At 41.1% G+C, this 13431-nt stretch overlaps 1 protein-coding gene across 4 annotated transcripts; it reads right to left on the bottom strand.

Annotated features, from left to right (window-relative positions):
• Positions 1–1559: 1559 nt before the first annotated feature.
• LOC139546447 (nectin-3-like) lies at positions 1560–13059 on the bottom strand. Of its 4 annotated transcripts, none has more exons than XR_011669234.1 (11): positions 12973–13059; positions 12592–12664; positions 11611–11958; positions 9515–9820; positions 7504–7606; positions 7152–7306; positions 6543–6639; positions 6384–6414; positions 5852–5972; positions 5037–5171; positions 1560–4588 (listed from the first exon to the last, which is right to left on the bottom strand). XR_011669234.1 is itself a non-coding variant. In XM_071354824.1 (10 exons), exons 2-9 carry the CDS (start codon positions 12644–12646, stop codon positions 5853–5855), a joined length of 1215 nt encoding a protein of 404 aa, XP_071210925.1. In that variant the 5' UTR covers positions 12647–12664; positions 12973–13059; the 3' UTR covers positions 4861–5171; position 5852. The 4 variants fall into 4 exon arrangements, 2 of the variants coding, with proteins under 2 accessions (XP_071210925.1, XP_071210926.1); XR_011669235.1 differs by having other exon boundaries at positions 5037–5115; XM_071354824.1 differs by lacking the exon at positions 1560–4588 and having other exon boundaries at positions 4861–5171.
• Positions 13060–13431: the final 372 nt, after the last annotated feature.

Raw genomic sequence — 13431 nt, 5'->3', positions numbered from 1 at the left:
GTGGACAGGTAGACACGAAATCACCAATAGTCCCGCAATACAGGCAACTCTTCGTGTTAAGCCTGCGTAAACGTTCATCAGGAGACAACCTAGCTCTGCCTAGTTGCATCGGCTCGGAGACACTTGGGTAGCCTCAGATTCTCTCGGACACGTAGACGTCAGGGACTTCCGGGATGCCTCGGAGGCGAAGTGGAGTCCTTGGGCATGCAAGGGGGTATGGAATTGGACCTCTCCTTCCTACGTTCCCGTATCTGCCCATCAATCCGGATGGTCAAGGCGATGAGCTCGTCTTTAACTTCCTCCGATAACCGTGCAGGAACGTGTCAAACAGAGATTCCGGGTTCCAGGTCTAACACACTGCGGGAGTCTTGCAGAAGCTGGAGTAACTTCCGGGCAGCCTCTCTACCGGACAACGGAGCATTGGAAACATTCTTCACCTTTGCCACAAACTCCTCCAAACTGAAGCACATGGCAGACTGTGGGAACAACAGTGTCCTAGCCCTGCCGAGAGCCCTCCCGGAAATGAGCGTGATGAGGTACGCTAACTTTGAGCGGTCCGAGGGGAAGGAGGAGGGCTGCAGCTCGAAGATGAGAGAAACGCCCAACAGTTTTCGGACCCTCTCACGAAGCATTCAGGGGGAGGTAAGCAGAGTTCTCGGAATGCCGGGGTGGCAGGGAGAGACGAGCTGCTGACAGCCAGGTTACTGAGGGGCTGGGTGGTTACCGTCATGGTAGACTGCCTAGTCGACAACCCGCGGAATTGCTCCAGCAAAGTATTCAACCTACAGTCATGGCATTCTGCCAGAGTCTGGAAACCTTCCATGAGACCAAAAAGCAACTCCTCGTGCCTCCCAATGGTGGCTCCTTGGGAGGAGACAGTGTTGCGGAGCTGGTCCGAGTTTGCTGGGTCTATCATGGCCAGTTCATACGATTACGGCTCAGGAAAAGACCCAAATGCAGACAGTTCAGGCAGCTTCATTAAATAGTACCTGCATAACACCAGTCTCAACGTCAACAGTGAAGAGGCGACTCCGGGATGCTGGCCTTCGAGGCAGAGTTGTAAAAAAAAAAGCCATATCTCAGACTGGCCAATAAAAATAAAAGATTAAGATGGGCAAAAGAACACAGGCACTGGACAGAGTAACTCTGCCTCGTAGGCCAGCATCCCGGAGTCGCCTCTTCACTGTTGACATTGAGACTGGTGTTTTGCGGGTACTATTTAATGAAGCTGCCGGTTGAGGACCTGTGAGGCGTCTGTTTCTCAAACTAGACACTCTAATGTGCTTGTCCTCTTGCTCAGTTGTGCACCGGGGCCTCCCACTCCTCTTTCTATTCTGGTTTGTGCTGTTCTGTGAAGGGAGTAGTACACAGCGTTGTACGTGATCTTCAGTTTCTTGCCAATTTTTCGCATGGAATACGGAACACAGGAGTGGAACACAGGAGTGATGGTTGCTGATAATGGGCCTCTGTATGCCTATGTAGATATTCCATTAAAAAAAAAACATCAGCCGTTTCCAGCTACAATAGTGATTTACAACATTAACAATGTCTACACTGTATTTCTGATCACGTTCATGTTATTTTAATGTACAAAAATTGTGCTTTTCTTTCAAAAACAAGGATATTTCTAAGTGACCCCAAACTTTTGAACGGTAGTGTATGTTTAATTAGCAACCATCCAATTAACACAAAGACATGTACGGACTAGTACTGTACACACACACACACACACACCACCCCTAAACCCACATACCTGTCTCTCATTGTTGATTAAAAAAAGGCAAGTGTGCAGACTAGGTTCCTCTTTAAGCATATTTCAACTTGATAAGAGGCCCAACTCCAAGCTACAGCTTGTCCCTGTGTGTTCCTATTTCCAAGGCTGAAAAACAAGGACATTAGAGTGCACTAACCAAAGCAAGGCCTTGAATACTAACGTAGTAAACCACTGGCATTGTAACTACTAATGTAGTGAAAATACCTGCATTCTAACTACTAACTACCTACAGTAACTACTGGTGGCCAAAAATGCCATGCTACACTAATACTAATCTAAAACAACAAATAATACAGGGTTCATGAGGGATAGGATTAATGCGTGGATCATAAGGAGCTTCTGTTCCCAGTGGATTACCTGGTTTCATGGTTCCTTTTACAGTATAACTGCTCGCTGTACCAAAACTGCATAACCGCGTAATATAAATTAATTTATTTAGGAGCCGCTGCAAGTAGTACCATCAGCCAAAGGTGTGTGTACAGTAGTTGTAACTGACAAGGTTCTCCATTTCATACATATGTAATTTAGCTTATACCAGGGCTCCCTTTAGTTGGCTTCAACACGTACAGTACAGTTCATTCAGAAAGTATTCACACCCCTTGACATTTTCTACATTTTGTTGTGTTACAGTCTGAATGTAATATGTATTACATTTAGATGTTGTGTCACTGGCCTACTGTAACGCTTGTCTATTTCGTCCTCCTCATCGGACGAGGAGAGGCGAGAAGGATCGGACCAATATGCAGAGTGGTTCGTGCTCATGATGATTTATTAAAACCGAAACTGAACACTGAAATACAAAACAATAAACGAAGTGCAGAAAACCGAAACAGTACCGTGTGGTGAAAACACTAACACGGTAGACAAACACCCACAAAACACACGTGAAACCCCGGCTGCCTAAGTATGATTCTCAATCAGGGACAACGATTGACAGCTGCCTCTGATTGAGAATCATACCAGGCCGAACACACAAAACCCCAACATAGAAAACAACACAGACAACCCACCCAACTCACGCCCTGACCATACTAAATAAATACAAAACAAGGGAAAACAGGTCAGGAACGTGACACCTACACATCATACCCCATAATGTCAAAGTGGAAATATGATTAAAAAAATACATGAAAAGCTGAAATGTCTTGAGTCAATAATTATTCAACTCCTTTGTTATGGCAGGAGAAAAAAAGTTACTTAACAAGTCACATAAGTTACATGGACTCACTCTGTGTCCAATAATAGTGTTTCAAATGATTTTTTGAATGACTACCTCATCTCTGTACTCCACACATACAGTTACTATAAGGTCCCTCAGTCTAGCAGTGAATTTCAAACACTGATTGAACAACAAAGACCATGGAGGTTTTCCAATGCCTTGCAAAGAAGGGCACCTATTGGTCGACAGGTAAAAAAAGCAGACACATTGAATATCCCTTTGAGCATGGTGAAGTTATTAATTACACTGTGGATGGTGTATCAATACACACAGCCACTACAAAGATACAGGCGTCCTTTCTAACTCAGTTGCCGTAGTAGAGGAAGGAAACCGCTCAGGGATGTCATCATTAGATCAATGGTGATTTTGAAACAGTTACAGAGTTTAGTGGCTGTGATAGGAGAAAACTGAGGATGGATTGCAGTTACTCCACAATTCTAACCTAAATGACAGAGTGAAAAGTAGGAAACTTTCTACAGAAAAAAATATTCCAAAACATGCATCATGTGCATCCTAAAGTGAAAAGAAATTAACTTTATGTCCTGAATACAAAGTATTATGTTTGTGGCAAATCCAACACAAAACATCGCTGAGAACCACTCTTCATACTCTATTTTCAAGCATGGTGGTGGCTGCATCATGTTATGGGTATGCTTGTCATCGGCAAGGACTAGGGAGTTATTTTGTATAAAAATAAATGGAATAGAGCTAAGCACAGGCAGTGTCCTAGAGGAAAATCTGGTTCAGTCTGATTTCCAACAGATACTGGGAGACAAATTCCCATTATAGCAGAACAATAACCTAAAACACAAGACCAAATATACATTGGAGTTACGTACCAAGACGACATTACATGTTCGGGAGTGGCCTAGTTAACGTTTTTACTTATTCTGGCTTGAAAATCTATGGTAAGACTTGAAAATGGCTGTCTAGCAATGATAAATAACCGACTTTACAGAGCTTAAAGAATTGTAATAATGTCCAAATATTGTACAATCCAGGTGTGCAAAGCTCTTAAAGACTTACCCAGAAAGACTTACTGCTGTAATCACTGCCAAAGGTGATTCTAGCATGTATTTGGTTGGTTCATGCTCTACAACATTCGCAGAGTACGACCCTGCCTCACACAGGAAGCGGCGCAGGTCCTAATCCAGGCACTTGTCATCTCCCGTCTGGATTACTGCAACTCGCTGTTGGCTGGGCTCCCTGCCTGTGCCATTAAACCCCTACAACTCATCCAGAACGCCGCAGCCCGTCTGGTGTTCAACCTTCCCAAGTTCTCTCACGTCACCCCGCTCCTCCGCTCTCTCCACTGGCTTCCAGTTGAAGCTCGCATCCGCTACAAGACCATGGTGCTTGCCTACGGAGCTGTGAAGGGAACGGCACCTCCGTACCTTCAGGCTCTGATCAGGCCCTACACCCAAACAAGGGCACTGCGTTCATCCACCTCTGGCCTGCTCGCCTCCCTACCTCTGAGGAAGTACAGTTCCCGCTCAGCCCAGTCAAAACTGTTCGCTGCTCTGGCACCCCAATGGTGGAACAAACTCCCTCACGACGCCAGGTCAGCGGAGTCAATCACCACCTTCCGGAGACACCTGAAACCCCACCTCTTTAAGGAATACCTAGGATAGGATAAAGTAATCGTTCTAACCCCCCCCCCCCCTTAAAAGAGTTAGATGCACTATTGTAAAGTGGTTGTTCCACTGGATATCATAAGGTGAATGCACCAATTTGTAAGTCGCTCTGGATAAGAGCGTCTGCTAAATGACTTAAAATGTAAATGTATTTACATGTGTGTGATTACTTATGTAAATTAGATATTTCTGTATTTCATTTTCAATAAATGTGCAAACATTTCAAAAAATATGTTTTCACTTTGTCATTATGCGTTATTATGTGTAGATGACTGAGGAAAAAATATTTTTTATCCATTTGAAATTCAGGCTGCAACACATCAAAATATAAGTCAAGTGGTATGAATACTTTCTGAAAGCACTGTACATACATACTGTACATTCATACATACATACTGTACATACATACAGGAGAGTTGATGTTCCCGCTGAAGCAACAAAGCCCCTCAACCACAGCAAGGCGGAGTCCACGAGAGGGGAACAAAAATCTGAAACGAGGACCAGCACTGGGTGAAGCGGTGATGGAGTCGAGGTTTCCAATGTCCTAGAAGATATTGTTCATTAGATGATTGGAGAATGTGCTTATTCTGTTTTATTTTTGTATAATTTGACCCCTTTTTCTCCACAATTTTGTTGTATCCAATTGGTAGTTACAGTCTTGTCTCATCGCTGCAACTCCCGTATGGACTCGGGAGAGGCAAAGGCCAAGAGCCATGCATCCTCTGAAACACGACAAAACCAAGCCACACTGCTTCTTGACACAATGCCTGCTTTACCCGGATGCCAGCCACACCAATGTGTCGGAGGAAACACTGTACACCTGGCGACCGTGTCAGCGTGCATGCGCCCAGCCCGCCACAGGAGTCATTCAAGCGTGATGGGAGAAGAACATCCCTGCCAGCCAAACCCTCCCCTAACCCGGCCAATTGTGCGCCGCCCCATGGGTCTTCCGGTCGCGACAGAGCCTGTACTCGAACCAGGATCTCTAGTGCCTTAGACCACTGCTCCACTCGGGATAATGTAACTATTCTTTGCAGATGGTTAGAACATTGGAGAATGAGATTTTTCTGGCATTCACTTAAAACCTGTCCGGCAGTTTCTTCAAGCTAACACAATAAATATACTTAATGAACAGACAATCTATCAAACATGAAAAACATTTGGAATAATACAAATTAAAAATAAAATGTTTCCAAAAAACAAATAAGGTATATTGTTCCATACATCATGATACTTCTTCCTCTTCCTCAGGCTCCTTCCTGGTTTGGACAGTTGCAGCCAATGAGTCATCTTCACCTTCCTCAACCTTGTCATGTCTCCTCGTCTTGGAAGATACTGATATAGTCTGGAATCAAACAGACATTATTACAGTATCATTACATAGAAACCAGTGGCTAATGAGAAACCTAATTCGTAAGTCTAGTCACAAAACAATGGAGGACAGTGAAATACATATGTAGCAACTTAATTTGATCACCCAGTTGAGGGAACTGGAGAACTTCCCTGCAATGTAGGACATTTAACACGTGTAGTGTATTTGAGGTTTAAAAACGCTTCTAAAGTTTGCAGTTTCCACTTTGAAATTCCAGATTACATTTTCCTCAAGAAAAATGTATCAACCCTTACAAAAATGTCTATGAATAATAATTTTCATAATAATTCACATTTTCTGTTGCTGCACGATTATTTTCCTGCTGTAGCAAACTGACTCAAATTAAGATCCTACATCTGTAACTACTCACAAACCACAGCATACCTGTTCTGGTGCCTTGGCCACTATTGAACTCCTGGAAAATATAGTCCAGAAAAAGAAAATATATTAACTTGAGCAAAATCAATATATGATCATCTAATGCAAATGCATTATTATCACAATGCAAAATTCAGTTCATTGTATTACAGTAGTTGATATTACCAAGGAAACTGTCTGTATTTCCACCAGAACCATCCAAGTGCAGCAGAAACAATCAGACATAGAATGACCAGTAGAACCCAACAGGCAGCAGAGGTCTCTGTGAGGAGATACAATTAATATAAGAAACAGTCTGTATTTACAATTACATGTAATCATGTTGCCCTAGCAACCATATTGGCTCTGATGCAAACACTTCCTGCAGAAAGCAAAGAGATAATACCAGGTTATAAGAGATGTACATATGCAGAAAGAGATAAGTGTGTATCATGACCAAATTAGTTAGTGGTTATACAGTAACTTCCTATAGAAAGCGGAATAATGCCATAAGTCTGATACTAACACATGCAGTGAATGATAAGTGAACATCTGGCTCAACTTTGTTATCCATGCTACATCACATTTCTCATAACTTCATATATGTGTTTTATACGTATGCCAGGAATGCTAATATTGTTGCCAGACAAATTTCCCTATGGGACAATAAACTATTCAATCAATCAATCAATCGTATAACAATTATAAGCATCTTATAAAACAGCATAAGCAACTAGTTAAGCAACCAGCATGAATAGTGTGTGTGTGTTTCTCACTCTCTCAGGTGCTTCTCACCAGAGTATATGTGTACATGAAGGGAGCCAGTTGCTCGTCCGTAGGGGTTGGAGGCCTCACAGACAAAGAGACCATTCAGCTCAGAGCTGAGACTGAGGAGGTGCAGTTTGTCTCCCTCTGCTCTCACTGAAGACCCAGACCATGGCTGGACCACTCTGGGGAGAGAGAGAGAGAGAGAGAGGAGGGGAGGGGCTGAGTGTATGTGTGTGAGATAGGCAAAGGCATCATTTGACTACCAGCATAATATATGAACATACTTAAGCTTCAAGCTAATCTGTTTCATATGTTTAAACAAGTGTATCTAACATTTACATGTAAACTGGATTGAACTAGTTTACATAGGAGTGAGTACCTGCTCCAGGTGTAGTTGGGTTGTGGGTTGCCGTCTGCTACACATAGTAAGACTGTGGCTTTAGAGGCCTCACTAAGTGTAACGTTCAATGACTGAGGTGGATCTGAGAGAGAGAGAAAGAGAAAGAAAAAGCGATAGAGAGAGAAGGTTACAGTTACAGCAGATATAGAATGTAAATAGACCTACACACTCATACCAAAACAGACCCATAACAATGACACTACAGGATCTGAGCAGTGGGCAGGGGTGAAACTTTAATCCACAGATGAGGCAACACTAAGAAATATTTGTTTGTGAACCTGGTCTTCCTTCATTTCAGTTTGATAGATTACTTGCAGAAGAGGAGCAGTACAATGAAAGCAGGTAAAGGTCCATACGACTTGTGTGCCTCTGTGGATGTCTATAGTGTAGGACAGTGGTAGTAGAATATACTTACAGTGGATGTCTATGGTCTAGGACAGTGGTAGTAGAATATACTTACAGTGGATGTCTATGGTCTAGGACAGTGGTAGTAGAATATACTTACAGTGGATGTCTATGGTCTAGGACAGTGGTAGTAGAATATACTTACAGTGGATGTCTATGGTCTAGGACAGTGGTAGTAGAATATACTTACAGTGGATGTCTATGGTCTAGGACAGTGGTAGTAGAATATACTTACAGTGGATGTCTATGGTCTAGGACAGTGGTAGTAGAATATACTTACAGTGGATGTCTATGGTCTAGGACAGTGGTAGTAGAATATACTTACAGTGGATGTTTATAGTGTAGGACAGTGGTAGTAGAATATACTTACAGTGGATGTCTATGGTCTAGGACAGTGGTAGTAGAATATACTTCCAGTGGATGTCTATGGTCTAGGACAGTGGTAGTAGAATATACATACAGTGGATGTCTATGGTCTAGGACAGTGGTAGTAGAATATACTTACAGTGGATGTTTATAGTGTAGGACAGTGGTAGTAGAATATACTTACAGTGGATGTGTATAGTGTAGGACAGTGGTAGTAGAATATACTTACAGTGGATGTTTATAGTGTAAGACAGTGGTAGTAGAATATACTTACAGTGGATGTTTATAGTGTAGGACAGTGGTAGTAGAATATACTTACAGTGGATGTGTATAGTGTAAGACAGTGGTAGTAGAATATACTTACAGTGGATGTTTATAGTGTAAGACAGTGGTAGTAGAATATACTTACAGTGGATGTGTATAGTGTAGGACAGTGGTAGTAGAATATACTTACAGTGGATGTTTATAGTGTAGGACAGTGGTAGTAGAATATACTTACAGTGGATGTTTATAGTGTAGGACAGTGGTAGTAGAATATACTTACAGTGGATGTCTATGGTCTAGGACAGTGGTAGTAGAATATACTTACAGTGGATGTTTATAGTGTAGGACAGTGGTAGTAGAATATACTTACAGTGGATGTCTATGGTCTAGGACAGTGGTAGTAGAATATACTTACAGTGGATGTTTATAGTGTAGGACAGTGGTAGTAGAATATACTTACAGTGGATGTCTATGGTCTAGGACAGTGGTAGTAGAATATACTTACAGTGGATGTTTATAGTGTAGGACAGTGGTAGTAGAATATACTTACAGTGGATGTTTATAGTGTAAGACAGTGGTAGTAGAATATACTTACAGTGGATGTCTATAGTGTAGGACAGTGGTAGTAGAATATACTTACAATGGATGTTTATAGTGTAGGACAGTGGTAGTAGAATATACTTACAATGGATGTTTATAATGTAGGACAGTGGTAGTAGAATATACTTACAGTGGATGTTTATAGTGTAGGACAGTGGTAGTAGAATATACTTACAGTGGTTGTCTATGGTCTAGGACAGTGGTAGTAGAATATACTTACAGTGGATGTTTATAGTGTAGGACAGTGGTAGTAGAATATATTTACAGTGGATGTTTATAATGTAGGACAGTGGTAGTAGAATATACTTACAGTGGATGTTTATAGTGTAGGACAGTGGTAGTAGAATATACTTACAGTGGATGTTTATGCTGTAGTTGTAGGTCTTCTCTGTTACCAGGGCAGACTGGTTAACCACACACTGGACCTGCTGCTGATTGGCTGCCTTGGTTGGTACCCCGAGCAGGTGGCTGAGTACTGTGGTGGTGCCGTTGGTGTGCTGGGTGGAGTTGGTCACCGTCCTGAACAAACTGCCAAATGTACCGGTCTTCCATGTCACTTCTGCCTGTGGCTTGGCACCAGCAGCCACGCAGGTTGCCAAGACAACCTCATTCTCCCCAATGACAGGAGCAACATCAACTGTCACACTCACCACTGGAGGAACTATGACCAGAACACAAACCAACAGAGAATAGAAAACATGAACAAGTCACTAATTATAAATGTGAAACCATACATGAAAAAAACAACCAAAATACACACCATGCCATGTAAAGCTTATCCAAATGCTCATATCACATGACCAACAAACTTTAAATAAACCCTTTCATGTTCTCTATCTGGCCAATTGCAATATGCATCATTAGTAGCTACACATTTACTGTATTGGAGGTTTGGTCAAATCCAGTTAACAGGTTTTAGATCATCCTGATGAGAGGTACCTGCACCTGAGGTATTAAGTTTCACACACATCACTAAAGCTGTGTTTCCATTTTCAGCAGTTCCACTGAAAAGCATTCACAGCCCAGTGATTATGCCGTTAAGGGATGCAGGATATAGTGGTGTATTCTGTATATTCCAACATCTGTTCCACCATTAAGGAAACTATTAATGCCTGTGCTCTCCTGGATACAGCTTGAGTAAGAGGATACACTCTTAGGAAAAAGGCGCTAAATACAACCATATAATGTAGTGTTCTTTGGTTTGTCCCCATACAGGAACCCTTCTTGGTGCTAGGTAGACCCCTTGGAAGAGTTGCTGCTTCATTATACTGTCACATACACCAGATAAGTGCAGTGAAATGTGTTGTTTTATAGGGTCAGCCATATAGGGTCAGCCAAGTGTCTTGCTCAAGCGCACATCAACAGATTTTTCACCTTGTTGGCTCAGGTATTCAAACCAGCTACCTTTTCGGTTACTGGCCCAACGCTCTAACCGCTAGGCTACCTGCCGCCCAAGAACCCTTATATCTTTGAAGGAATCCTCCTAGAACCCTCTATGAATGGTTCCTTATTAGCCTTTTTAATTAAACTCTTTATGACAATGCATTACATACAGTATATATCATAAAGCCTTTCTTTGAGTGCCTAGTTATACCCTAAAAAGGAAACTCATGCTTTACAGGCCACATCAGGCCTGCAAGTCACATTATGCTGACTTGGAAAGTGATGTGTAATTGCTATTGGAGTCTAGCCACTGAGGATATAAAACAATTGCAACTTTTAATCACCCGCAACTTGCATTCAGAATGACTGCCAGGGTAGGTAAGACTGATAAATAAGACTACCTAAATCATCTGAACTGGAATAACTTTCTCAGTAATGGGTGCAATAAATCCAACTTGTAACAGATTGGATTAGTTTTGAAAAATAAATGTTATTTATCTTAGTTTAGCATAATATTAATATACTATTAATATAGTATTAAGATGCAGAGGTATTGCAATGTAAATATACTATTAATTTGTCCGTCTGTATATTTCAAGACATGACATATGAGGGTGCAATGAGATACCCGATGGGTTGGACAATACTCTTCTCATCAATAATCTTTAAACAAAACTTATACACAAAAGCTGGAAATAAGACAATCCTCCGTTTTTAACGAAATGAAAGTTCAAATGCTTTATTAATTTAAAAAAATGGAAAGAGCGTGGGCGACGGAGAGAAACAAAATCGTGCAGTTTGAAGCCATGTGGCAGTGTTGCGTGCGCTGAAAATAGGGCTGGGGGCTAGTGGGTCTGGCGGGTGTGCTGTAGATGTTTGTATGTATGATGTAGTTGTTTGTATGTGTCTGTTTTGTATTGTTTATAAAACATCAAATAAAATCTTGTAAAAAAAATTTAAAATGTACCAACCAACTTTTTAGCTGTCTAGTGTTGGTTATCACACGCAGTCTTTCTAGACTTGCAAAAGTAGAAACATCGAATCAAAGAGTGAAGGAAGAGTTCTTACCAAGCACAGTCAGAAGTATCTCTGTATTGTATGCTCCACTGGGGAAAACACTGAAGATACATGTGAAGGTGCCTTCATCTAACAGTCTGACAGCTGTTATTCGAATAGATCCAAGGTTTTCTGATGGGTTCCCAATAAACTGGACTCTACCTGTCAATCCATTTGGTGCAATAAACTTAGTACCCCCATTGGGATGAATCAGCATAAAATTATGGTTCTGTGTTTCTTCCCAAGTACTTTTCTGCCATGTTATCTGTTCGAGGTCCTCAGTTGTCTCTATCAGTCTGCAGTATAAGTCCACATCCTTCCCCTGTACCACAGTCCTCCATCCTCCAATCACCTGTGTACCTGAAGAGAAAACACAAGCCAAAAAAACAGTCCAAAAGATACCTGTAGAATAGATGCTTATGAACTCTAATAAACAGAGATGTTACCTAAACACACAGACAAGACCATTATTAGTATTTAGCTGTGCTATGAACTATGATGTCATATTGATGCTGGCATGTGGCTATTGCAACAAAAATTGTGCCAACTGCTCAATCTTTGACCCTAACCCTATTTGAGCAGCCATAGTCAGAGATGGCTAAAGCACATACTGATCTGGGTCCAGTCTCAGCTGAAACTACTTAGTGAATATGTTATTAGATTAATAAGCCAAAGGCCCCGACTCTATTCTTACACTTAATCAAGAGTAAGATATTCAAGACATTCCTAGATACTTGTGCATGTTTAGCATGTCTCAAAACATACTGAGCTAAAAAAATATAGTAAACATGCTGAGGTAAAAACAGTAAACATAATGATTTAAAACATACTGAGCTAATATGTGCGCCTTATCGTACCCTAAAAGTACCAGGACTGCAATTTAATGGTGGGGCTTTGTGGTTGTTATTGTCCTTGCATTGTGTCAACATTAAAAGAGAGAAAAAAACATGCACTCAAAAGTATGGCATTTTATGACATCAATCGGAAACCTACTTCCTGTATCCCGCTGGATGATGAGTAGAATCACACAGCACAGCTTCCGTAACATGCTATGCTCTTCTCATTGCTAGGGTCATAGGGGAAATGTAATAATATAATTATATTACATTTTGAGATTGGCGTTTTGTAATAATGAGGACCTTTTAATTGTTTATGTACGACAGTTATGTAGGCTAAGCTACATCGAATGCTAAAGTATGTTGAATACAATGCTAATTATTCGAGCAATGGTCTGCAATCATTACTCTTTGATGGAGACTATGCACATCTTGCAATGTAGCCTAAACCTTATTGCAAAAATAAACAAACAGTCCTACATTGGTCAGTAATAATGGAACAAAACAGATGCAACTGTAAATGTAATCGGCCACAAACCTTTGATGAATGTAAGTTCTTCTGCTGAAGCAGCCGGAATAACGCTCCCGTTGGAAAACGCTTATTCAGTAAACGTGTCCAACAGAAAAGGTTCTTCTTCTTCAATGAGGTATAACATCGGTTAGCATCGAATAAATGTTGCATTACCGCCACCTACTAGACTGGAGTATAACTCCTTTATACTTTGCTTAAAAAAATAGACAAAAATAAATAGACAAATAGCCTACCATCTAACCCTACACTCACTTAAATCAAAAATAAAAACACCACCCTACTCCACTATTTAAATATATTTAGTCCTACCTCAGGCCAACAGGCTGAAAGCATGGGACGCCACCACTTAACAAATCAAATCACAGGTGTAGTAGACCTTACAGTGAAATGCTTACTTACAAGCCATTAACCAACAATGCAGTTTTAAGAAAATTAAGTGTTAAGAAAGTATTTTCTGAAATAAAC

Source organism: Salvelinus alpinus, chromosome 20 (assembly GCF_045679555.1).
Source record: "Salvelinus alpinus chromosome 20, SLU_Salpinus.1, whole genome shotgun sequence".
In the NCBI taxonomy this organism is placed as follows: Eukaryota; Metazoa; Chordata; class Actinopteri; order Salmoniformes; family Salmonidae; genus Salvelinus; species Salvelinus alpinus.
The sequence above is the reverse complement of the archived record's forward strand: the minus strand, read 5'-3'. Positions and strand labels throughout refer to the sequence as shown.